This window comes from Trichosurus vulpecula, chromosome 8, assembly GCF_011100635.1.
Source record: "Trichosurus vulpecula isolate mTriVul1 chromosome 8, mTriVul1.pri, whole genome shotgun sequence".
Taxonomy (NCBI): Eukaryota; Metazoa; Chordata; class Mammalia; order Diprotodontia; family Phalangeridae; genus Trichosurus; species Trichosurus vulpecula.
The window spans coordinates 70,078,671-70,105,362 of NC_050580.1; the positions used below are offsets into that span (position 1 = coordinate 70,078,671).

Sequence of the window (26,692 nt, forward strand, 5' to 3'; positions counted from 1 at the left end):
CGTGACTCCCTCCAGGTTTTAGCGGAAGGCGGAAAGGCTCGAAGGGTTTCCAGCTTCCCCCGGCTGCACCGTCTCGCCCTGTGGGAGCTCCACCCGCGATGGCCCAGCCGGGGAACATCGGGACCCTGCTGCTGCTTCCCCTGCTGGCGGTGGTGGCGCTGGGCGAGACGACGGAGGAGTTGGGGGCCTACGTGTGGCCGTGGCCGCAGAACATCTCCGTGTCCCCCAATCGGACCTTCGCCCTGCAGCCCAGCCTCTTCCACTTCCAGTACTCGGCCTCCTCGGCCGTGCAGCCCGGCTGCTCGGTGCTCGACCAGGCCTTCGTCCGCTACCTCCGCATCATCTTTGGGCCCGGCCCCTGGCTCTCCCCCGACCGACCAGGTGAGCCGCCTGCCCCTTCCTCTCCTCCTGTCATCTCCCCCCGACCCTGCAAGCAGTCCCCCGCCCCAGCCCTGTGGTCTCCAAGGTCAGCGCCCCTAAAACGCCTCCATCCACCTTGAGGGCTTCGCCTTCCCCGGGTCTTGTAGTCATCTTCAGCGCCTCTGACTTCATTTATTAAGCGCCGGAGATAGACAGCGAGGAGTTCACAGTCCGTTTGGTCCAGCCCTGAATGACCGCAAATACGCCTCACCCCACTTCCCCACACACACATACACTTGACCATCCCCGGAAACCCTGACTCCAGCTCTTCAGACTGCTGTCCATTAACTTCGCCCTCTCCGATTCAGACTCATCCTTTCCAGCTACCTTCCTCTCTTCTGGCTCCTAGCTTCTGGGATCTCCCTCTGCATTTATATTTCCTGCCTCTCCTGCCCCTTCCCTTTGTCCTCTGACCAGCAAAGTGGACCAGAAAGACTGGAATTACCCAAACTCAGCCACTGCCCAGGAGTATACATTTCAGGCTATTTACTCCCAACTAGAAGCCAAATCATTCAACCAAAAAAACTCAGAAAACAAGCCACTTGTGGGAGACCCTTAGATTATTGGTCACGTGTCAATGTCTTCCTTGCTTAGAGTTGAGCCTCAGAAAATCACCGAACCCTTTCCTCAGCGGTTACACCCCTCCAGGAGTCTTAAGTGATGTTGATATATGTGAGGCACACACTTTGTTGGAGAAGTGCCTGTTTTTATGCTACTGAGCCCCGAGCTATTTTGTAATCAGCTAAGATCTTCTCCACACTAACACTTAGGCTTGTTACTTTGGAATTTGTAGTCGATGTTGGTAAATATATCATACTGGAACCTCCATGGGACAACTTGCTGTAGAAAAGAAAAGAATTGATCGTAAGACAGAGCCACCGGGAGTATTTAGATACTGGAGCACCGATGTACCGAAGTAGTACTTTTCAAGCAAAACTTTCCTCTGAGACGGTTTTACTCATAGCATGGAATCTAAGAACAATGTTAGGGCCAAGACACCAAGGTACTTGCTGAACATTTACTGTGTATCCAGCCCCATGCTAGGGATTTTGGAATACAATATATGGCCCCTCAGTTCTGAGAAGCTTAAATTCTTTGGGGGAAGAAAAAGTAGGAAAAATGATATTAAAATTATTACAAAACCATGTATCCAAATGAATATAAAGCTTTTGCAATGAAAATGCAGACTGATGTGAATTGAATTCCTAATTACTCAAACAAGAATGAGGGATCAAAATCTGGCCAAATTATTAAGTAAAGACTACTTGGAGAAAGGGAATTTTTATCTGCTTTTCGAGGAAGTAATGGGCATGAAAAGGTAGGAAGGAGTTTGAGTAATGGCCAACAGATTGGTTTGGGTATGGGCTACTGGTGTAGGATAATGGAGAAACAGGGAGGGAAAAGGTGAGGGAACCAAATAAGAGAGGTGAGGTGAAGGTTGGCCTTAAGTGCTAGACAAAAATTACTTATAAGGATAATGGCCAATATTTACATACTGCTTTAAGGTTTGCAAAGTACTTTACATATACTTTTTTCTTTTTTTTTTTTGGCAGGGCAGTTGGGGTTAAGTGACTTGCCCAAGGTCACCCAGCTAGTACATGTGTCAAGTGTCTGAAGCCAGATTTTGAGCTCGGGTCCTCCTGACTCCAGGGCCGGTGTTCTACTCACTGCCCCACATGTACTTTTTTCTTTTGATCCTCATAACAGCCCTGTTGGGTAGGTGTGCTCCCCATTTTGCAGATGAGGAAAGTAAAGATTGGAGAGTTCAAGTACATCTGCAGCTAGTAAGTGTCTGGGGCAAGATTTGAACTCAAGTCTCTCAGATTTCAACTATCCACCATATCTACCACTTTACCTAGATATCATGTTCTAGCAGCGTTGCTTTGAAAGTGTCAGTTTAATGGAGGAGTTAGTAGTATAAATGGGAATAGGAGATTGATCTTTTAATTTAAATTCCAGAACTCTCTTAATTAACTCCTGCTGCACCTTAACAGGGGCTATACTGAATAGGTGAATTTCCAATGTTAGGAACCTCCCCAGGAACTTTAGAGAGGTGACAGTTATGAAGGTAGGGAAAAAAATTATCATTTTACAACTCCTAATAATTAATTAGAGGTTAAATGTGAAACATAAAATTTTAGAAGTGACATCACTGAAATTAAACACACAATTAATTTGTCTGATACTAATGAAAGGAATTAAAAGTAGAGGGACTCAAAAGAGACTTTTTGTAATAAGAGAGCATTAACTTTTTGAGATATGGAAAAATTCAAACATTAAGAGCCTACTGCATCAGCTTTAAATAAAGTGGGATCTCTACCTTTATGGAACTGACAGTTTAGTCTACAAGCATTCTTCTTCCCTTTAACCTCTATTTTAGCCCCCAGTGAAAAAATATAACATACAAGCAGATATGTTTTGATAAGTTTGCCAATTAGTATTTTTGGTACCAGTTGGGGGCGGGGGGAGGCACTAGATAAATGTTTGTCTAAGTGCTACATTGTGTCTTGCATAGTCACATATGAAACACAAAATTAAGTCAGAATCCAACTTCTCTTAACTTTCCTGCTACTATCCATCTCTTTTGTTAGATTAAGTTAGTTCATCAGGAAATGATGAAAATTGACTTTAATGAGAATGACCAAGGTGTTGAGCAAGCTGCTTCTCCAGAAAATCATAAAATCAGAGTATTTTAGAGTTCAAAGGGAACTTGAAAATTATTTCATCTAAACCCCTTATTTTACAGATGTGGAAACGACAGCCCAAAGAGATTAAGATTTTTCTAAGGTCACAAGGTAGTGAGTAGCAGAAGCAGGGATTCACATGCAGCTGTTTGCATTCCAGGGTTAGCACTTTTTCCAGTATACTACATTGCTATGATTGTTTCCACTAATTTTCCTTTTGAATATAATTCCTATGTTGGTTTTCTTGTGGCTTCAGGATGCAGCTACATATTTCTGCAAAAATTCAACTGAATCAGCCAAGAAAAAAAAACCAATTTCAACATATTCCAAGTTAAAATACAGGTAATTAAAGTAATTGCATAGTTATCTTGATTCGTGCCGTCACATCATTAAGATGTTATAACTTAAAAAACACATTATAACCAAGCATCACTTTAGTAAGAAATAAATACAGCTATAATGTAGGTTAGCCAATCCCCTGAAACCAGCGTACCTACCATCTGGTTTATCTTTGTTCTTCACTGTTCAGCCTTACAAGTTTGCCACTCTTGTTGATCCCAGATGAAAGTTTCTTTCCTGTAATGGCAGCAAACAGCTGTTCAGACAAAAATAAACAGAAAGACATCATAAAGTTTTCCATGTAACTGAAGAAAGCTACTATGGTAGAAACATTAAGGATACAAAGGGATATTTAGCACTTATACAAATAGTTCACTAAGAGGCCAGTGTTCAGTCTGGTTTTCTTATCAGTGGTATCTACATTTATAACAAGGAGCCATCTAGTTAATGTTCTACCTAGCCGCTTCTAGAGCACAAAGGAAAAAGAGGTACCACTGGCCCTTGGCTATTCTGTTCCTGGATTTCATCCAGACTCTTCAAGGTACTCTCCTCTTGTTGCCTGTATTCTCCAAGCTCTCGGAGGAGTAGAGTAATTTAGAAATTGGACCATATGCAATGCTTGAGTTTAGCACTTTTCCATTGGCCTATTCCCCTGGGGAGATGGATTGTTCAGTCCCTAGCAATAGATAGTAGTTGGGAGAGGAGGGATAGTTGTTTTGTTTTATTAGAGAAATGATGTCCAGATTCCTCTGAGCTATCATCTCTAGCTAGATCTCAAATTGGAGATTAAGCATTTCATGAGGAAGATAGTTGACTCATCTTCCCATTCCTGTTGTCCATGCACTGTCTGATTCCATATGTACTAAGCTGTGGCTTGGTCTATTCCATTCTATATTCTGGTGCTCTGCTATCCAAATGGAGCTCCCCTACACTAGCCATGTACCAACTAAAGACCTCAAGGGGCCATATGTGGCTCAATGTATTATAGGTCTTTACCTTCTGTATCTTTTAGCAAGCCCAAGCGGTCTTGCCCCGCTTTGTGGAGTGTGTTTCTCTGTTTCTCTGGTCTCTGTATGTACCTGTCTCCCATTTATCATATGATTGGTCTCTACAGCATTATTTTATTTAGTTGGTTCCACAAAAAAGTGAATAATAAATAACAACAGTAGCTAACATTCATTTTCCACTTCACCATTTACAAACACCTTGTTGCATTCTTTTTTTGGTCCTCACAACAGCCTCTATAATGGGTAACACAAATAACTCCACTTTACAGATGAGGAAATTAAAATCCAAAAAATGTTGGAACTCATTCACTGTTAGCTTTAGAGACAGGATTGATACACAGACTTTAGATCTGCTGTTCCTTCAAATTGGTGACATTAGGCTGCTCTGTTTACTCTTGTTAAACAGGGTACGGCAAACACAGACAGAATCCTTTTCCTGCCATTTCTGAGTAAAATCTTTTGCATCAAATATCCTGTATTTTTTTTGTGCATCTCTTCAACTCCACCCCTGCTACTATAAATATTCAGAGGGCAAGTACAGTCATTTTTCTTATAAGGCCTCATGCAGCTTTAAATGTATGAACCTCACATGCAGAAATCCAGGAACCAGAAAAGAAAAGCATAATGGAAGTATATAAGAGAAGCTGAGCAAAAGCAGAAACACAAGTGTTAAACTGCCTTAATCACCCCCCTTCCCCCCTCAACAGAAGTGCTTAAAGGGTTTGGGGAAAAAAATGATAAGCCTGCAATGGAAGTGTGATGTAGTAATGTGTGATAGAAAGCCTTCAGTTATCCACACATCCCCTGGAGTCCCCTCTCTGGCAAAAGCAGAACAACTGATCTTTCATGACTTGCTTTAATGATAATTTCATCCTTCAAAAGTAGTGAAAACACCGGGAATTTCTACTGTGTACCTGATCTCACCAAGGAAAAGCTGGCTGTTGGAATGGAAATGCAGCAGTGTGGGAAAGTGATGACTCAATTTTAGAATTTGTGATAGATAAAAGAGAGATTCTAGGCAGAATCTTAACATGCATCTTAGATTTGGAGGAATCAGGTTTCAGAGAGTTCAGAGAAAAGATAGGTCAGATTCCCATGGATTAAAATTTAGCAGAGGAAATAATCTCCAAGTTATATGTACTGGGATATATGTCCTGTCTCAAATGAAATTCTGAAAATACAAAGAGAAAGTATCCTAATTTGGAGGAAAAGAAAGTGTCAAAACCAGACACTATGCATACACAAGGAACTCGTTGACGAATTTAGATTTTTCCAAAGACACAAGGAAAAGCAAAAGAATGAATACAAAATCATGGCACATTCCTATAACAATACTATCAGAAGCTTAGAACCCATAAGGAAAGTTAAAGACAACAAAAAGACTTTTTAAAATCTGTTTTGGAGAAAAGAGAAGGACCAAAGAAGCGGTCACTCTTGGGAGAGGGAGATAAGAAAATGAAAGTGGAAGCTGAGTTGAGGACAGAACAAAAAGCGCTGATGAGAACGTTGAAACACTAGATAAGTAGGGAGATGGCAAAGTAAGAGATTACCTAGTCGCCTGTGAATTAAAGTCACTAATTCAGATGGACTACAGTGTAGGGTCTTGGGATACCACTGGTAGCTGTGATTGCCAGACTGTCATCTGTGATGGAAGCGGGGAGAAAGAGAAAAAGAGGGACCAATGCAAGGGGGCGGAGAGAGAGAGAGGAGGGGAAATTGTTGACAGGAATATGGAGGAGCACTCCCTCAGGCTTTCTTTCTCTTTAGCTGACTTCAGGGGCTAGATTGAAAGTTTTGTGCTCCCTTTCACCACAGAGAATGACTTTCTGAGCTGTGGCCTGTGTAATCAGGATCCTACATGGCCTAAGCTGGAGACGCATAGGCAGCCCACCTTGGTTGGGACTACACTGCAGCAGAGAAGCACTTTTTGAGACAGTGGGAAGAATACCAGCTGTTGAATCAGAAGACCTAGGTTAGAATCCCATGTCACACCTTCCTTGGGCCACAGTTCCCTCATCAGTAAAATGAGATTGGACTAGTTGGGCTCTGAGGTCCCTTCAAATTCTAGACCCACAATCTTTCCACTTGTTAGCCAGTAGTGCACTTGGAAACCTGGCATCCTGAGCTGCTCACTAGACGTGGCAAAAGAAAACAGATACGTAGCCAGTCAGTGGAAAAGGCACATGGTCCACGACTAGGTAGTGCCCTTTTACTGGAGGACAGAAGACCCTTGCTTAATTGTGTGTCCCTGGGCACCGTAATCTCCCCGAGCCTCAGTTTCCTCATCTATAAAAAATGAGGGGATTAAATTAGATGGTCTCTGAGGGGCCTTCACTTGTGTATCCTGTGTTGGTGTGGGAAAGGTTCCTGAATTTCTTCTCTCTTTGCAGGACTGAAGCAAACAGTGAAGAATTCATTGGAAGTCTTCGTGGCTGTCCCTGGGTGTGACCAGTTTCCTGAAATGAACTCTGTGGAGAACTGTAAGCACAGTTCTTGGGTTGAATATTTTTCTTGTGAAAGTGAAAGCTTGACAGCAAGAGCAGACAGCTCAGCCCCGTCCCTGAAGGATTTCCCAGCTGTTGAACCAACTAGCTATTCCCCAGGAAGCTGTCAAGGCACTAGAGGTGCCCCAGCTGGGGCTGGGGTGGTCGGGGGCGGGAATCAGGTGTACAGAGTATATCCCTACGGTCTTTAAAGGCCCATGCCACATTCTGATTGCCTGAAATGCCAAGGAACCAAAGGTAGGGGAATTTAGATGCTATGTGAGGTTTAGGCTTAGAGTCTTCCCCTGCAGAAGAACTGTAGCAGAGGGTTTCAGGCTCAGCCAGATGGATTGTCTTCTTGTAAGTAATGGCAAAGTCCACAGAATGCCTCTGAGCCTTGGGAGTGTTTTCAGTCCCTAAATTAAACAGAAAGGCCTGATCTTTCTTTAAACTTGGCACCCAGTGAATGGGGAGAAGTGAATTAGGGCAGGGGGGGGGGCCCCACTGCTGACATGGTAGGGCATCCTGAATCCTTCTCATTATCTATGGCACCAAGTCTTTTTTATATTCCATGATGAGGTTTAGCAGGAATTCCTGTCCCCAAAAAGGAAACTGAGGCATTATTAAGCATCAGAACCTGTCAAAGACAACAAAGATGGTTTTAGTAGGACCCATGATTATACACATATACATACACACCCCATCACCTACTCATCTGAGGCTCTCTGTGACTGCTGTGGCAGATATTTACAGGCTGTGGCTGAATATTTCTCTGGCCCATTCATGTGAGTCCATGTTGTTTCAGTTTCCCAAATGCCGTGATCCTACCTTCCCTAGCAAGAGTCTCCAGAAGCCAAGCTACTGGTCCATAACTGCCAGAGCTAGAAGCTTCACCTTTGAAAAACAAAAATGGTTGGGTTTATTTTCATTTGAGGCAAATTTTAGTTTTTCCAAGCCCTAAGCCTGCAGGCTTTTTTTGTTGTCATTTCAGACACCCTGACCCTCAATGATGACCATTTCATCCTGAAAGCTGATACTGTCTGGGGAGCTCTCAGAGGTAAATGGTACAGGGGCTCACATGAGGTGGGAGGATGAGGGGTTAGGTGACCTTGATTTTTCATTTATTTGTTCTAATGGGGATTCTCTGTACCTGACTACTAGGTCTGGTGGTTGGAAGGATTGGAAATTAAGGCCTCTTAGGAGTAAGGCAAATAAGCCAGCTCTCTCAGGGGGACCAAATGAGCTATTCACAGGTTTCCTCTCTGTGAGATGTGTCTCTGTATACAAAATTCAGACACCACAGTAGTTTCCTGTGGAAACAGTTGAGGATTATTTGGATGGAGGGAACCTTAGTAAGGGTGAGATAATAAAAACTAGCAGTTCCCATTTATATCAGCTAAGATGCCACAAAGTTTCCATAGCACTTACAGTTAGGTAGCGCCAGCATTGTAAGGCTAAGAAAGATTGAAGGGACTCAGCTGTGACCATGCTGGTCTGGAAGCACAGAGCAAGTCTGGTGACACTGAAGGCAGGGCCTTCCCAGGCTGCCGGCAAGTAAAGCCAGAAGCCTCCTGAGGCCCATGCCTCACATGGGCCTAGAGAAGCTGGGCCTCATTCAACATCAGGATAGATGCAGAGGGAGGATAGTGTGAGGAGAGGTGCTGTGCTCCTTGCCCCTGACATGACTGTTCTTTTGAACATCTAGGTTAGAAACAATTTTTTTAGTTATTTTGACAAGAAAAATAAATATAATAAAAAACAAAACTTAAGAATCTGTGGCATTCCAGAGTGATCTTAACCCATATTCATTCAACATATTTATTTGTCACTTCCCTATTTAGATGCAAGATCCTACACCAGGCACTATGGGAGACAGAGAAGTGAAGAACAAATAGTCCCTAGTGATTACAGTCTAGTTATATATTAAACTCTAAAGTATCCTAGGGGCTAGAGGGTTCTTAAGTTGCTGTAGAATCTCACAAGGTCCCTTTTAACTCTAAAAATTCTATGGTTTTAATTACCCAAAGAGGTAGTTTTTATCTGTCTTCTTCCCCTTAGCTGCCCTCTTCACTAAGGGCTGAAATCTGAGAGCTTGAAGAGATCCCAGACAATACAAAGCTTTCTAATGTGGCCAGCCTTGAAGGCTAAGGAAAATAATACACCAGGCCTCGAGCCTCCTTAGCTGGTTGCCGGATCTCCTGAAGGAAGAGGCCCCAGGCAGGAGCTAGGGCTTGTAAAAACCTTGCCAATGTCCTATCCACCCCACACAAGCTTTCAATGATGCATGGTGTCTGACAAAGAAAAAATAGATAAAATGAATGGGTAGATGTCTCTTGTTTCAATTAACTTCTCTCAATTATCTCACTATGGATCAACTAAATATTCCCAAAATACATTAGAAATGGTTGTTGAATTATCTGTCTCCCTAAATTTTCAGGAAAAACAGCATTGACCTTATCTCCCTCTCTTTCTTTGCCTAAGCATTACACCCTCCAACACTGGGCATCATTCTAGGTTGGGGCAGTTTCTTCCCTCACTTCCCTCAGCCCTCACCCTGCCCCTCTGGTTCTCCACAGGCCTGGAGACTTTTAGCCAGCTCATTTGGAGATCCGCTGAGGGTATGGTGAGTGCATGTCCAAGTGACTGAAGGAAGTTCACAATGTAATGCCTTGTTTCTATCATCTTTTTTCTGGCTATCAAGGGTGGTATGAAGCATTCCCAGCTAGATAGGATTTGGAAGGAAGGGCAAAGGTTGGGGTGTAGTTGGATGGTGACTGGAGGTCCTTGTTTGATAGAACAGGTTGCCTGAGATAACTAGAGTTTACCTGCCCCCAAGGCATAATGAGCCACATCAACTAAAAGAAAATAGAATAAAAGCATTCAAATAGGAATAGAAAACCAGAGGGATGTTTTGCATGACTGCACTTGTATAACCCGTATCAAATCACTTGCCTTCTCGGAGTGAGAAGGAGGGAGAGAATTTGGAACTTAAATTTTTTTAAAAAATGTTTAAAAGTTTTGTTTACATGTAATTGAAAAAATAAATTTTAAATAAAATATTTAAAAACTAGAGGGAAAAGCTAAAACTTAGTGCTCGACTTGTTTTCGTGTAGCCTTTGAGCATAGGATATGGCTTTTAGTGACGCCTCCGAGAAGACAGCGCACAGGGCCTAGGTTCTGGGGCTCTAGGATACATCCAAGGACAGCTTCACGTATTGCTAATTGTGAGAGAGTCAGCCAATAAACATTTATTAAGCTTCTACTGTGTGCCAGGCACTATACTAAGCACTAGAGATAGAAAGCAATACAGAGTAGACCAGCAAGGACCGTGGGAAGTCCAGGAAGATCAGGGATGTACTCTTGTCCAAAAGGGGTTTGTATTTGGCCACCACTGGCAAAGTTTCCTTAGCCCCCTGGGTGTCTTTTTAGGGTCTATTCATAGACTTTGGGAGTTGGGAATGAGTGTCATTGACATCCTCCATGTTTGTTCTGCTCAGTTCTCTGTCAAGTGGACAGAAATTGTAGACTTTCCCCGATTCCCTCACCGAGGCTTACTGCTGGACACATCTCGTCATTACCTGCCTCTGCAAGCCATCCTGGAGACACTGGTATGAATTATGTTTCTCCATATTGGGATCCCGAGGAGTTAGTGTGGCAGCCTTTGAAACCCTTTTCTGAAACATTTGATTTTATGATTCTTCACCAGTCCCAGAGAGGTGACCTACTTGGAAAACTCCAGAGGAAAGGAAGGACAGAATTCCACCTTTGGTGAATGTTAGGCTCAATGCTAGATCAGTGGGGAGAAGAAGTCAAAGTTGGCATTCCTTAATCAGTCAGAACTAACAATTAGAAGAATCTTCTTGACTGATTCTAGCCGTACTGTCCTGAGGTTCACCTGAAGGTCCTATTTGATCTCTCCAGGCCAATACTTCTGCCTCCTCCATAACTGTGCTTAAGTGGAACCCTGGGTGTTCTACCTCTATTCTTTGCCTACTGAGAAATATGAGGTCCTATCACACCTCACCTGGCAAGATAAAGTTGGCTTTTGATGTCGGCTATCCTCTCGGGTACAAGAGTATAAAGGTGGTAGTCCCTGGACTTTGCTTGACTTTTCATGAATCTGGAGGAAGCTGTTCTCTTTGCCCCACTTGGGCCAAACTGGCCCTTTCCAAGTCTCCTTTTTGTTGTGTTTACTTCATTGTTACAAAACCATAAAATCACATGCTTTGGCCATAAGACAGAGGGCCCTAGAAGCACACCTCAGCAAGAGGGGCAGGGAGTTGTGTCCAAATTAAAACAGAGCCAGGAGGGGAACTTGAAGTACTGGGACTGAGCAACAGGAAGCTGTTTTCTAATACTTCCCCACATCCTCAATGAGTAGAGAGGAGTTATCTTGGGGTGTTTGTGTGTCTGATTCTCACCATGGATGGGGGGAGTAAGTTTTATATGTGTTCTGCCCCCAGGATGTCATGGCATATAACAAATTCAACGTGTTCCACTGGCACATAGTCGATGACCCTTCTTTTCCATATGATAGTGTGACTTTCCCTGAGCTCAGCAGAAAGGTATGTTTTATCCTGGTCCCTCTGTACTTGTGGTTGGGTGGCACCAGGCTTCTTTGCAGGGCCCTGATAGTGGGAACAGGAACCTCATGTGGCCGCATGTGGCTCTGGGTAGTGGAAAGAGGCCTCCTCATTCAGTGTCTTTGGGTGACATTTCAGCTTTCTGATCCTCAGTTTCGTCACTTATTAAATGGTATGTGAAAAACACTTTGAAAAAGATCAGGGACTATAAGGATATGAGATATTTTAATTGATTTTTGTCACTGATCGGTCGCTGTCCCCTCGTGTGCCATCTGGCACTCTTGGCTGAGAACAAAGCTTGGGGAAGACTCCATCAGCCTGTCCAACTTCTGCTGCTCAGGCAGTTATAGTGAGGAGGCGTAAGCCTATGTGCTGAGTGTTGGGAGTTCATTTCCCTCTAGTGAGAGCATAACAAGGAACTGTTTATGTCTTTCAGGGATCCTACAACCCTGTCACCCACATCTATACAATGGGGGATGTAAAGACAGTCATTGAATATGCCCGATTGCGAGGCATCAGAGTCCTAGCAGAGTTTGACACCCCCGGGCACACTTTGTCTTGGGGAAAAGGTAAGAATGGGGGGAGAAAGTCATGAGGAAGCCAGGTATCTTCTTTTCAATTCTTGCCCTTGGCAGCATGTTTGTAGTGTGTAACTCATAGGCAAAAACATGCCACACTCCAGTTTTTCTTCTTTTCCTGATGATTTTTCCCATTTGGAAAATTGGAAGTGCAAAAGGATGTGGGTTAGGAAGAAATTTGAAATTTATTTGGTTTGGGCCAGTGAGTCTCCTGGTGTTGCTAGTAAAGCCCCCTTGGGTTTCCTCACTCAACTCAAGCTTTGGTCCCCTGCATAATTAAAGAAGCAAAGTCCCATGTGTCCTCAGAAGAGGAGTGATGGAGGAGAGACTGTACCCTAAAACTCTTTTCAAAGAGCTTAGTAGATGTGAACTTCTTGGGAAGGAATAAACATTGATTAAGCACCTACTATGTGCCAGGCACTAGGTAAGCACTCTACAGACATCTTATTTGGAAGGCAGCAGCAAGTGATCTCAGTGCCCCATCAGTGTAAGTCCCAAATAGGTGGAGTGTTCTGATTTCCTCCTTAAGTTAGAAATAAGCTATTACCGTACAGCCCCAAATAGCTGATCAGAAGAGCTATTCTCGGGCTACAGCTGGTATCTCTGTGTATGACTGTATATGCATCTCTCCTGGCCTAGGTATTCCTGGATTGCTAACTCCTTGCTACTCAGGGACCACTCCTTCTGGCAGTTATGGCCCAGTGAATCCCATCCTCAACAGGACCTATGAGTTCATGGCTTCATTTTTCCAGGAGATCAGTTCAGTTTTCCCAGACTTTTACCTTCACCTTGGAGGAGATGAGGTTGATTTCAGCTGCTGGTATGAGCCTTCAGATCATCCCCATCCTCCTCTTGATTTAATAAGTCAGTCAGGAATAGTGGTATCTTGAGCTCTTGGGGGTGAGTGGGGGGTGGTATTCAGAGAGGGACTTGTGTTCTCCCCCTATACTGCTTGGGGACTGGGGATAGGAAAGGATAGGAGGGTTGAGATGTTGGAATTCCTTGACCACTCAGAACCAAGGTCTCTAATGCTGATAGAGCCCATACAGAAGGAAAGTAGGATTAATAACTTCACAGCTTTTCTTCTCTTCCTACCCTTGCAGGCACCTTATTCTCCCTGTCTAGACTACATATTTAGCCTTACACCCCTCCCCAATCCAGTACACACATTTTGCTCTAGCTTCCTTTGTCTCTGTCACCCTCTCCCCTTCAAAAATCTTAGAGGCCAGACGGACCAAGTGGAATATCCAACTGAGCTTCTCCCCTGTTCCTAACTCTTTGTAAAAGAGCGGGGGCGGGGGAGATCTGTTATTATTCTAGTTGAGATAAAAAAGCTAACACTACCAAGTAATACAAGCCCTTATATGTTTAACAGCAGTGTTATCAGATATAAACTATTGGCTTTAAGAGAGCCAAGAGAGGAGGGAACTTGTTGTGCAAGCAGAGTCAGGGAAGGTTCTATGGAAGAGGTCTCATATGAAGCCTTGCAGGGGAAGTTGAATTTGGATGGTGGTGGGAGGGAGGCATTCCAGGCACAAGAAACCCTGAAAAAAGAAGTAAAAGAAGGCATGTACATAGGGTATGCCGGGAACAACATAAGGTTTATTGAGAAGCAGTATCGGATTTGGAATCTGAAGACCTGGGTTTGAATCTCAGTTCAGCTACGTAATACTCATAGAACTTTGGGCAAGTCACCATCTCTCTGAGCTTTAGTTTCTTCATCTATAAAAGAGGCAGTGGGACTAGACAGCTCTAACAGCATCTGCTCCTCCCTTGGGGAAGCCAGGGAAAGCTGGGAAAGTTGGCTGAAGCCATATTGTGGAAGACCTTAAATGCTGCGCTGGGAAAGGTCAGCTAAAGGCATTGGGCAAGACCATGGTATAGCTCTCCTACACTCTTCAGTCCAGGGCCATGGGCTGCTTTTTGGTTCACTTTCAGGCTGGGGAGAGAAGTAGCAGGAAACTAAGTGACCATTCCTCATCTCCCCAACATTCTGGGGTCCTAGAGATGCAAGAAGTAGGAGAAATGAGTTTTCTTTCTTGCAGGCAATCCAATCCAGATATCCAGGCCTTCATGAAGGAAAAGGGCTTTGAGAGCTATGAGAAACTGGAATCTTTCTACATTCAAAAGTAAGGATCAGGGTGTATTTACCTCTTATCTGAAGTTGGAGTATGGGAGCAGGGGAGGATAACCTGGGGCCCTCCTAAACCCCAGTCTTCACTTTCAAATCTCCTGTCTCCTATAAATTGTGTCTTCCAGGCTCCCTCTATCCTTCAGGCTTCACATGTGAAAGTGAAAAGCCTTGCCACCCTGACCACTCCCCCACCCACTAAAACAGTTCTCCCCCACCTCTGCCTCTCACTATCTTCCCAAGCAGTTCCCCTCCCTTCTCCACTCCCCAGCTCTTTATTGGCCAAATTTGTGATGGCCTAACCTGGAGCAAGGAGAGAAAGTTGTGTCATAGAGATTTTATAGGGGGTCCTCTTGCTCCATATGTCACAGGTGAAATCCCAAGTGTTCTCTACTGGGCATCACAGCCATCCCCAGAAGAATTCTGGCCCATTCTTCACTTGTTGCAGCATCAAGTTGGGTTTGTTGATTTCTCTCTTCCTCAGGCTACTGAACATTGTGTCTTCCTATAAAAAGGGCTACTTAGTGTGGCAGGAGGTGTTTGACAATGGTGTGAAGGTAAGAGATTGAGGAGAAAGAAGGAACAGAGGGGTTTGCTGTCTTGATCCTGCAGGACCTTGGACAGGTGTCAGTGGGCCCATTTTTCCTCCATGCCCCTCGCTGCTATCACTCGGGGCCCCCCAGAGGCTCTGGAAAGAGGAGGTCTTTACCTCCACTCCAGCACCACCTCCACAGTGATGATTTTCCCCACATGCCCTGGGTTTCATTTTTAATGAGTTAAAGAGAAGATCTAGAACCCCTTCCCATGGAGTCCTCCCACTTTCTCCTAGGATGTTTCCAGAGGTGAGATCCCATTTGACCAAAACCTTGAATTTCAGAGAGGGAGGAACAGTATTTCTGCCCTCTTTCCGCCTGTTCCCTGCCAGCTTGAAGGTCTTTCTGTCCTTGCAGAGCCTCTCAGAGCTGCTGAGATTCGCCTGTTGTGTCTGGGACTAAAGTTTCCTGTGTCTTCAGAGACAGAGCGATGTTGTGAATAGAACCCTGGACTTGGACTCGGGCAGACCTGAGTTCAAATCCAGCCTCAGACACTTGTGGCTGTGTGACTCTGGGCAAGTCACTTAACCATGCAGCTTCAGTTTTCTTATCACTAAAATTGGGATGATAATAATAGCATCTATGCCACAGGCTTCTCATGGATATCCAGTGAAATAACATGTCTAAAGCACTGTATAAATGTCAGCTACTACCATTACTACTACCACCACCACCACCACCACCACTGCTACTACTACTGTTGTTGTTATGCCATGTTCAGAATGAAGGGCTGGCCAAAATCTGCCCCCTCTGCCCCAGAGACATGGCTTCCTATCTCCAGAAGCATTCGGAGACACTTGGACGTTTGAGCTGCCCTGTGGTGGGGGTCTTCTCCCACCTGCCCCCTTGGCTTGTTCCCAGTACACCTCTGGGTGCAGTTGGCCTGGCTCTTTGGCACTTAGCTTTGCTTCTTTGACCCCCACCTGCCCTCCTTTCCCTACCCATCCCCAACCAAGTTTGCATGTGGGGTTAGAAAAACCAACATCTTCTATATTCCTGCTTCCACCCTCCAACCCCAGGCCAGTATGCAAGGCCCCTCAGCACGGGTAGGATGAAGAGAGAGTCACAGTGATCCTAAGTCTGAGATTTGGAAAAGAGAGATCCCCTGGCCTACTTGCAGCCAGTGCTGAGATAGAAGGGATGTAGCCATAGGGCACCAGAGGCACTAACAGGATCCCTTCTTAGGATCCCGGTTTTGCAGTGCGAGGTAGAGGTAGGGATGGTAAGGACACCAAATGGTTTGGGTTCTTTTTGGAGGGTTTGTGTTTTGGCCTGTATGAGGCTGTGAGCTCTTGTGAAAATGACTAGGTTCTTTCCCTTAGCAGTAGGTGACATTAGCACCCTGCATGTCTTTTTTGTTTCTCATAACCAGCTGAGCCCAGACACAGTGGTGCATGTCTGGAGAGAAACGAAACCTTTGCCCTATACCATGGAGATGCAGAATATCACCAAGGCAGGGTACCGCGTCTTGCTGTCTGCTCCCTGGTACCTGAACCACATCTCCTATGGGCAGGATTGGCAGCAAGCCTACCAAGTGGAGCCCCTGGACTTTGAAGGTTCGAGGGTGTGGAAGGGAGGACATAGGCCACTCCTTCCCCGAGAAGGTCCCTATATCTTAGAGAGTCAGATTGGACAATGACAGTCCAAAGAATTTGCTCCTGAAGGGGGTCTGGGAAGTAAAATCTTCAGCAATTCTTGAAGCTGCCCCCAAATAAATCTTGTCATCGTGCCCTGACATTGTGGAGCTGTTGAATAACACTTTCTCCTGAGGGACTTGTCCTGGGTCCCTGGCATTGCCTTTATGTTGAGAACTCGTGTTTCCTCAGGCAGCCCTGCGCAGAAGTCTCTAGTGATTGGGGGTGAAGCCTGCATGTGGGGCGAATACGTGGATGTGACAAATCTGACTCCCAGACTCTGGTAAGCAGTGAGGGGAGGAAGTAAAACAGGCCAGAGAAGGGGAAGGGCATAGTGGAATAAAGAGCAGCTGGGGAACAACGCCTCACTGGGGTCAGGAGAGGTGGAGCGCAGCGCAGCACAGTTGAAGGGATGCAATCACTTCCAACAGGCCTAGGCTTACCCAGACTTCTCATGCTTCCTCCCTTCATCTTCTGGACCAATGGTCAGAACAAGTGTTAGCCTCATAATCCCTTCAATTTGTATAACCTGTCTTGTCTTAACATCCTGGGCTGGTAGTCAAGACACATAGTGCACGTCATTTTCCCATGAAGAGACTTAAGTCTCTTTGCCAGGTCATTTGCCCAGGGCCAGTCAATGGCAGGACCAAACCTCCAGCCTCTGGCCGCAGGCCCTGGGCATTTGCTACCCTTTGCCTTTCCCAGGCGCTCCCAAAGTCTAGGGCTTCATATCTCACACCCAGTTGGCCTATGCTCAACTACCTGCTGCTGCTGCTCTGAATGTTTAGTAGCCCCAAGACCCCAGAGCCACATCTCTGTTCCACTACCTCCACCCCTGGGCCCCATGACCCCGAAAGGGGAGCATGATGGTGGGAGGCGTCCTAATGCAGGAGAAAGCTCACAGGCTCTGGAATAGGAGACTTGGATTCAAATCCCTCCTCTGGTGATCTCTGATCTTGGGCAACTACCTTAATAGCCCATCCTCTCAGTTTCCTCATCCATGTAATGGGAAGGCTGGATTAGATGGCCTCTGACATCCCTTCCAGTGATACCCTAAACCCCTCGTGTGCCATTTCTTCCAAGACCCTTTTCACGTTTGTTTTCTTCTTTCATCCTTGAGACAGAGAGGGCAGGATTTGTTAGAGAGATGAAATAACCCATTTTAGATCACAGTATGGTAGTGGCTCAGCCATAAGACTCTCATCCCCAGTGCTATCCTGGGCACATCACCTTAGCCCATTCCTACTCCAGTCATGTGCACAATGTGTCCTCACAACCCAATTGAGAAGTCTGACCAGGGGCCGGGTCTGTGTCCCCTTCCAGGCCCAGGGCAGGAGCTGTGGCAGAGAGGCTTTGGAGCAGTCAGTCAGTGCGGGATGTGGACTTGGCATATGAGCGACTGGCGTACTTCCGGTGTGAGCTGCTCAGGTAGGAGGGTCAGGACCTGCACCCATGTCTCCGGCTTTTTAACCAAACTGAATTATTGGGGAATTGGGAAGATGGTCCAGAGATGTAGATTGGGAATAGTGCCAACCCTCCTAAGAGACTGTTTGTAGCCTATCCACAGTCTCTGTCTTCAAACATCCTTAAGTTAGGTTGTTTTCAAGAATTTTTTGCAGAAGAAGGGAGGTTCCCTGAAGCCAAGAGTTATTCTTCCATAATTTGTTCCTTCCCAGATCGATTGCTCACCGAGCAATGCAGATGATCATTGTAGAAAGCCCACTAGGTCAGGAGTAAGATCAGGTGGTTTTGTGCACGTAACTTGTCCCTGACCCTCAGTTTCCCAACAAATGAAGCTAAGTGATTAGATTAGATGGTCTTTAAGGTCTTTCTGTTTTACAATTCTCTGAATCTTGGGGCAGCTAGGTGGCGCAGTGAGTAGAGCACTGGCCCTGGAATCAGGAAGACCTGAGTCCAAATGCAGCCTCACTCAACACACTTAATAGCTGTGTGACCTTGGACAAGTCACTTAACTCAAATTGCCCTGCCTCCTCCCTCCAAAAAAAAAAAATTCTCTGAATCTTATGTATCTGAAACTGAGGCCCCAAGATTTTAGATCACCAAGTCACTATGAATCTGTGCCCTCTGACTTAGTTCTAGTACCTTCCTACTCAAAGCTGAGACTTCTGGTGCCCAGAGATGTAGTTGATGACTCAGGCAAGCTGGCCTGAGGTTGTCTGGCATAACCACCACCACCCTGGCTGTGATCAGAGTCTTCACACTTCCCCTGCCTAGAATGTCATCCCTCCTAAGCTGGAGCTCAAAGGTTCTTCAGCTTCCTTCCATGCTCAGCTGAAGTGCTCTGTCCTCTGGGCACTCTTCCCTGGTGGCATCCCCCTGGCCCCCTGCCCCAGCTAGTGCTTGATCACTCCTAAAACTACCTTGTTTTTACCTTCTTTGTGTACATGTTGCATCCAGCAGGAGAATGTTTCTTGGGCACAGATTTGTATCCCCAGTATTGCACATAGGCACTTATTAGTGATTGTTGAACTGAACCGAAGCATGCTCTTAGATACTGATGAAATATCCCCCTGGTTGAGTTCCCCAGGGCCCTTCCTTACTCCCCTTCCTTTCCTTCACAAGAGGGTATTCAGGGCAGAGGTCAAGGTCCTTGCAGTCACTGGGTTCAGTGCTTATTCTGGAGAAAGTGGGTGAGAAAAGGAAGCTAGAATGATGAAAATCTCAAGCATCTTTTCCATGCATTGTTCTTCCCCACTACTGGTCCTGTCTGTCCCCTCCTTCCCAAGTGACCCAGTTTCTCCTTTATGTCTTCTTACAGACGAGGTGTCCAGGCCCAGCCTCTCTATGTAGGCTACTGTGAGCATGAATATTTCCAGCACTGAATGGAGCAAGGCCATCCTGGAATTCACCCTAGGTGTGTTGATCACCCGGGGAATTTGGTCATGCCAGGCTGGCTCTCTAGCTTAACCCAAGTGGTGAGCAAACCTCCATGTGCATCCCTGAGGGCCCCCTGGTGGGGAGCGAGGTGGAGGTCATGCTGTGATTCAAGTCCATTAAAGGATTTTGTGACAAATTACTTCTGTGGGCCTACAACTGTGACTGACTCACTAATCAACCTCAGTAGCTCCAATCCTGACAGCGATTCTACTATTTCTCCTCCAGCCCCAGGAAAGCATTTAACAATACTTACATTTGAGCACTTTGCTGACTCAGAACGAATCTTCCCTTGAACTTTAGCAATCCCCTACCCAGTCTTTGGACTGACCCCCTGTTACTGGCCATGGGCTAAAACCAGCCAGTCTTCCTTGTAACCTCTGAGGGAAAGGGATGCTTCTTCCCAAGGTCTGTAATAGATTTTTCATCTAGCTCCTCTTTCCCAAAACTTTTTTTTTCCTAGAACTCCAGGTGGTTGCTAAGGGGAGGGAGGGGCAGTGGTTAAAGCACCCCAGGCTGCTGGAGAACCATAGGACCTGGTGCATGCCATAGCAGATGTGCCCACAGCCCTTGGTCCTGGGGGCAGTTCTCTGCTAGCATCAGAGCTTGCCCTGCAACTGAGTAAAGTAGGGGACACTCCCTCTCCACACAAAACTACCTTGACCACCTGCCTGTCAGAATGCCTCCAATTTTACCATTAAAGATTAAGCCTTTTGGGGACTTTTAGAATGCCAGTTATCTTGGTTAAAGAGGTAGGGACTTAAGGCCTGAATACTTGGTAACATCCTGGTTTCTCCTGGGGAGCATTGTCAGGAACTTGTCTCAGCTGAGTTAAAATGTGGCAACTCTGGTATAAAGTCTCACCTTGAAGGCAAGGATGACTACTCCCTTTCTTGACTCTCCAGTGCAAGGCACCCGAGCACCCCATATATCTTGGATGACTGAATATTAAGCCCTTCTCCGATGTTTAATGTAACAGAAGTAGAGCCTCTGTCAGACTACATGCCATCTTAAAGAGGAGAGGAGAGAGTGGGGAAGAAAATTTGAAACTCAACATCTTATGGAAGTGAATGTTGAAAACTAAAAATAAATCAATTAATTTAAACTCTCCCCTATCCCAAATAAACTTTCAAGATCTACTTGCCAGTTGTTCCAGGAGTGCCCGAGTGCCAAGGCTTTTATTAAAGACTTCTTATGGGCCTGGGCTTGGGAGGGAGATAGAAGATGTAGTGTTTACCCTCCAAGGAGGGACCAGTCTAGATGAGACAGGAAACCCACATCCAAAAAGATGAACTGCCTTTTATTGCTGGCTATGGACGTGCCTGATGATGTACAGAGCATGGAGAGTGATTCCTCCTTTGGTGGCTGGGGGGCAGCATCTGCCCAGACTGAGTGCTCTGTCAGTCTCCCCAACCTGACTTCTGTTTGGAGCTTCAGTAATGACCCTGGCCAGTGATGCCTGCCACTCCATCTTTAGCCTTCCCTCCTCCTGCTCCCTGTTCCCTTCTGTCCCCCTGCCTCCCCATTAGGCTGAGGCCTCATCAAATCTTCAGGCACCCCAAAGGCTGTGACTTCTGGGGAGAGACTCCAACAGCAGGATCAGCTTGGCTATTCAAGCCAGGTGGAATACTTATACATGGACAGATAACTCCAAAGACCCCACCGAGGCTTTAAGATCTTTCCCCGGCTTCCCCTATCCCTCCTCCACGTGTTTACTTCTCTGTCTCCAACCTTTCTCAGGTGGGAGCAACTGGACTAACTGCCTTGTATTTGAGGGACTCCATATGGAAGAGGATCAGGGAATGCTTGGATTGGAATCCTTGCCTTACCACTTGCTACTCTGAGACCTTGGGAAAGGCACTTTGCAGGCCTCAGATTGTAGAGACGACCACCCACGAAGCCGAGTTTTACATCTCCCACCTGGGCATTTTCATTGGCTGGAATTCTCTTTCTCATCTCTGTCTCCTCCAGGTCCCAGCTTCACACCCATTAAAGCCTCACTTTGCTCCCTTAGTGTTAGTGCCTTCTCTCCGAGATTTCTCTCCTAACTTCTGTACGTGTCCTGTTTGTACATAGTCATTTACATGTCTCCCCCATTAGACTCAAGGGCATAGACTGCTTTTTACCTTTATGAAGCCAGTGCTTAGCATGCCTGGCATAGTAGGTGCTTAATAAATGCTTCTTGACTTGACATATAAGCACAGAGAGGCATGAAAGAAATGGACTGGACCCCCTAAGGTCTGAATGCAGAAAAGCCCTCTCAACCCCCAGTCCAACAAGGCTGTCTGCAGACTGGGGGAGGAGACTAACTTCAAAGTGATTCCTCCCCGTGTACAGTGATTCAGTGTTTAGGGGGCAGTCATCAGCTTCAATACCATAGATGGGTCCATTATATCCAAGTTTCATTACAGTTATCTGTCTTCTGAAGGGCAGCCAGTAGGGGGTAGTGCTGCTCTAGACATCCTGTAGTCCCATGGGGAGGGGTTAGGGGACAGGTGGCTTAGTCATCCTTGTCTTTCTGTAGATGACATGAAAGTGATGTATGACTAGGAGTCACTGAATTTCTGAGTTGCAAAGGTTCTCTAGTCTATGCCATGCCTCCCAAAAGAATCTCCACTGCAGGCCACCTGACAAGCAGTCATCCAGCCTTTGCTTGAAAGTCAGGGAGAACCCACAACAGCTGGAGCCCTTGAGGTCCTACCCTGACTCCAAACACCCCTGCCTCCAGGCTCTCTCATGCACTTAGACTTAGCTGGCCTCCCAACTCCCATATACCCAGCTGCCGCATCCACCCCTGGACCATGGTTCCCATCCTGGTCTACTCTGGGAGGGGACAAAGTACCATGAAAACAAGGATCTCCCTTGTAGCTCTCTGGACATTTCAGAGCTGTAGAGCAGACTACCTTCAGACCTAGGTGTTAGGGATCTAGGGAGGAAAAGTCTAGGATCAGGCATTGGTTTCCCACCCCTGGTCTAAGTGGAGAAGAGGAGGAGGAAGCTCAGGGCTGGGTGGGCAGGGCCTGGAGAGCCTTCTGTAGCACTCAATACCTGAATGGCTTCCTTGAGAGGGTCCTGAGTTTCCTCAGTAGAAAAGAAAGCAGAGACAATGTAGGATGCTGGGAACCATCATGATTTCTAAATCTAATTTCCTTTTCATGAACCCAAAGGGCATGGTACATCCTATGTTAATGATGACAATATTTTTTTTTATTTCAAAAGCCCTCACAGATTCCTATCTGGTTCTCACATCATCCCTGTCAAATCCTACGCAACAGCAAATTAAAAATAAACATTCTGGAATGGTTTGACCAAAGCACAGATCCATACAAGCACACGAGCATACAGAGAAATACTTGGGTCCCATACCAAGAGGAGGCACTTTTAATAAATGTCAAACTAAAAGACACCCTACATGGGGTGGGAGAGAGGGAATAGAGGTGGGGATGGAGCTAGTGGTCAGATAGTTCAGTGGGAAGAGCACTGAGTTCATACTTAGGGTCCAAATCTGGCTCTGCACCCTTATGAAGGCTCCTTGGAGTCTTAGATTCCTCTTTGACAGAGAAAGAGTAACAGTAAAGAGAAAACACTTCCTCACAGGGCAGTACTGAGGTCCCTTAGTGTCTTAGCTCACCTGGACATGCCCCAGACCTGGGCCAAGGACATTAGAGGTAGCTCTATGAGTGGGTAGAGTACGAGACCACCCAAATACCACTAGCTGCTTGCTAGAATGCCTGAAATTCCACCACTGAAGAGTTATTGGGGGAGGGGGTGTCTCTAAGAGTTCTTTATTAGAGTAAAAATTACTCTTGATCAGATAATGGGAAGAGGAAGGAGCCTAGAACCAGAGGAGTGCTGGAGCCAGCTTGGACAAGCCTGAGAGCCATCCAATTGAAGATTTTTTTCAGTATGAGCACTTACACCTCAGAAATTGGTGATCACTATAAATCAGAGCTTCGTTTATTGTTTTGTTGATTGTCTAGATTTAAGAAAGCGATGGAGAAAAATATCAGCAATGCAGATCAAACTTAAAAGTGTGTCATTTGTATATTTTTTCTGAGAGCTAATTGCTCAACATTTGCCAGCACACCCCTCCCTTCAGCTATTACCAGCCAATAGTGCTGGGTTATTGAAAATATCTTCGATCTCAATTTAGAGCGAAAGGACCTAGATTCAAATCCTAGTCCTGCTGTACTTAACTAGCTGCGTCACCTTGGAAGGAAAAAAGCAAGCAAGCATTTATTAAGTGCCTTCTACGTGCCAGACACTGTGCTAAACACTTTACAAATATTTTCTTATCTGGTCTCCACTATGACCCTAGGAAGTAGGTGCTGTTATTATCCCCACTTTATGGTTGAGGAAACTGAGGCAAACAGGTTATGACTTGCCCAGGCAGACACCCAGCAGTATCTGCAGCCAGACTTGAACTCCGGTCTTCCAGACTCCAGGACAAGTGCTCTAACCATTGTGCCATCTAGCTCTGGGCAAATGACAACTACCCTGGGCCTTGGTTTCCTCATGTATAAAAGGGGTGGGGTGGTCTCTAAGGTCCCTCCTAGCTCTGTCTATGAACTTGGGTAAAATGACTTCTTTTCTCATTGTAAAGCATAATACAGATACAAGTATCCTTTTAGTGGTAACGGTGCTGTCCCCCTCACCCCAACCCTGGGGGACAAGGCATGCAGCATTAATGCAGGGGATTAATGTTCAACAATTTCCTAGCTTCACAACCTTTTTAACCTCTTCCATCCTGACAGAAGACCCTGCATGCATCTGAAGCTCAAAAACAGCAAACCATACTTGATTGGGAGAGAGAAAAGAAGGTGGAAGTCACAGACCCCACTCAGACCGCTGTTGGCATGTTTACTAAGGTGCTAACAAAAAACAAACTAAAGGCATAAAAATGGCCTTTACAAGAAATCCATTAACTAATTAGCAGCAGCTCTAATTCTTCCATAATCTCAAAGGCTCCACTATAACCATCATTATGGCCCTGAGGAATTCATCTGATTATTGAAACTATCTCCAGAATATCCATAAAAATGGCAAGGACTAGAGATGTAGCCATGAAGTTGGTGGCAGGACTTCTCTAAAGACCACCCCACCCTTTCTTTTCCTTCCTTGAGAGGACTAACTCCCAATGATTGATCATGGGCCTATTATAAGACCTCCTGTAATGCAAGGGCCTTCCCTCGGATTATCTCCAATTTATCCTGCCTATAGCTTGTTTGTACATAGTGCATGTTGTCTCCCCCATTAGACTGAGCTCCTTGAGAGCAGGAACTGTTTTGGCCTTCCTTTATATCTCTTAAGATACTTAGCACAATGCCTGGCACATAGTAGATGCTTAATAAATGCTTGTTAAGTTGTTGACCATTAAACCACTCATCTCCCTGAGTTCAAATCCAGCCTCAGACACTTACTAGTAGGGTGACCCTTAGCAAGTCACTTGACCCTGTTTGCCTCAGTTTCCTCATCTGTAAAATGGGCTGGAGAAGGAAATGGCAAGCCACTCCAATATCTTCGCCAAGAAAACCCCAAATGGGATCATGAAGAGTAGGACAGGACTGAAACAAGTGAACAGCAACAAACCACTTAGTTAACAGGAAAGCCTACCATGCAGATGAGCAGTTCTAGGCCTTCATTCTAACCAGCATTAAAACAGAATGAAAAGTAAACAAGGCCCAGCCAGGAAAATGAAGCAAGCTGTACATTCAACTGAAATCACTTTTTTGGTATTTTTGGGGGGGGGGGGGTTAATCAAAGGGTTCTTTTTGGGGAGGAGGATTGTTGGGATTTGAGATTATTTATGTTCTTGTGTTTGCTTCTATTGCCTTTTGTTCTTCATATATGTAAATGCTTATGTGTCAATAAAAGTTGGAATGAAAATTTCTTAATAAAAATGTCTTAAAAATAAAATGCAAAAAACAAAAAAAAAGTAAAAATGAAACTCTGCAAGATCAGTCTAATTCCCACCCCAGAATATGGCAGAATGTGGTTCACAATGTATTTTCTCAGAGATCTCTCTGCCACATTTTGTTCCCTGGGTCCTTGAAGATGATAAACTTTGTAATGATCTTTTGTGAGCTGAACTAATCTGTACAGAAAAGAAACAAAACGTTTGGAAGGCCATGCTGAGGCAGAAAGAGATACGATAAAAGACAAACTTTCCGTGGGAAAACAGGCATGCCAATAATAGCTTGGGGTTTTGTAGTTTGAGATTACATACACAGAACTAGAGCCAAGAGCTGGGGGGGAGGGGGTGGGGCGGCTTGGAGAGTGCCAGGAGTGCTTTCCGTCCCTGCACCTGGGCTCAGAGGTGCTCACTCTGAGTGCCTAAACTAAGACATCTGCAGTGGGAATGGAAAGGAGGCAAGAGATGGAGACTATCGAGTCAGAGTCAGTAATACTTAGCAATATCAGATTATCATTTTGGAAAGAATATTAGCTATGGCTACCAAGGATCGAAATTTACATTCTAGCTCTATCATTTACCACCAGCAAGATGTTAGGCAAGTCAGTTCACTCTGGCCTCAGGTTCCTGGTCTGTAAAGAGGGTCGGACCAGATGGCCTCTAAGTTCTCTTCCATCTTTAAGTCTAGGAGCCTATATGAGGCAGTTGGAAGAATCAAGAATGATCGTTGGTTAGGAACCTGGGAGGATGATGGCACCAGCCACATAGACATGTCCAGAGGCCACTGGAATCAGAGCAAAAGGCTATTCTCTTATAAAAGGTGGCATTCTCAAGTAGGCCAGAAGGCATACATCAAGTCCCAGAGCATGGACTCTGAGCTGAGTAAATCATGGAGACAATGCAAGGCTGGGCCCAAAGTACTTCACCTAGGAACAGCTGAATAAATCTGGATACTGTCTACTACGTACCAGGTTGTTTCCTTGTATACACTTTCTCAAACAGATGCGGGAAACTGGTTAGTGTGCTAAATGCCTTGAGCTAGAGCTTAGCTTGAGTTGGTCCCTTCTGTCTCTAAACTTATGATCCTATGATACTGTCCAAGCCAAGGGCTAGTACTTGGAAAGCTGTCCTGTGATGTAGGGTCTTGTCCTTGAAGGAAGTAATAGATTTCTTAAAAAAAAAATGGAGGTGGGGGGAAGAGAAGGGAACTGCCTGAAAGGGGCCCAGTTAACCCAATGGCATCTACTTTTCCCTATCCCCGAGCTGTACCCTAAATTTAGCTACAGTAGAACCTGTAAGCTCTGTGAGGCCTAAAATGAGCACGTATCAAAGAATGGGATGATTAACTGATGGGTTACTTCTCAGGCCTTTAGCCTGGTTCAGAAACAGGAGGCTTGGAGCAGCTAAGTGGCACAATGAATAGACTACTGGCCC

General features: G+C 45.4%; 1 protein-coding gene across 4 annotated transcripts; it reads left to right on the plus strand.

The window, feature by feature from the left end:
- Positions 1-9: 9 nt before the first annotated feature.
- HEXA (hexosaminidase subunit alpha) lies at positions 10-24,606 on the plus strand. Of its 4 annotated transcripts, none has more exons than XM_036735553.1 (15): positions 23-381; positions 6,841-6,930; positions 7,925-7,990; positions 9,510-9,556; positions 10,431-10,541; positions 11,397-11,498; positions 11,953-12,085; positions 12,734-12,914; positions 14,140-14,223; positions 14,710-14,782; positions 16,191-16,374; positions 16,645-16,735; positions 17,776-17,880; positions 19,232-19,327; positions 24,102-24,606. In XM_036735553.1, exons 1-14 carry the CDS (start codon positions 99-101, stop codon positions 19,293-19,295), a joined length of 1,614 nt encoding a protein of 537 aa, XP_036591448.1. In that variant the 5' UTR covers positions 23-98; the 3' UTR covers positions 19,296-19,327; positions 24,102-24,606. The 4 variants fall into 4 exon arrangements, with proteins under 4 accessions (XP_036591446.1, XP_036591448.1, XP_036591449.1 ...); XM_036735554.1 differs by lacking the exon at positions 24,102-24,606 and adding an exon at positions 23,162-23,612; XM_036735552.1 differs by lacking the exon at positions 24,102-24,606 and adding an exon at positions 21,088-23,154.
- Positions 24,607-26,692: the final 2,086 nt, after the last annotated feature.

Excerpts from the sequence above, each read along its gene's own strand:
- HEXA (XM_036735551.1), top strand. The coding sequence starts at position 99 with ATGGCCCAGCCGGGGAACATCGGGACCCTGCTGCTGCTTCCCCTGCTG. Across the intron at positions 9,557-10,430 it reads GGAGATCCGCTGAGGGTATG|TTCTCTGTCAAGTGGACAGA; the intron begins GTGAGTGCATGT and ends TGTTCTGCTCAG. Across the intron at positions 17,881-19,231 it reads TTCCGGTGTGAGCTGCTCAG|ACGAGGTGTCCAGGCCCAGC; the intron begins GTAGGAGGGTCA and ends GTCTTCTTACAG.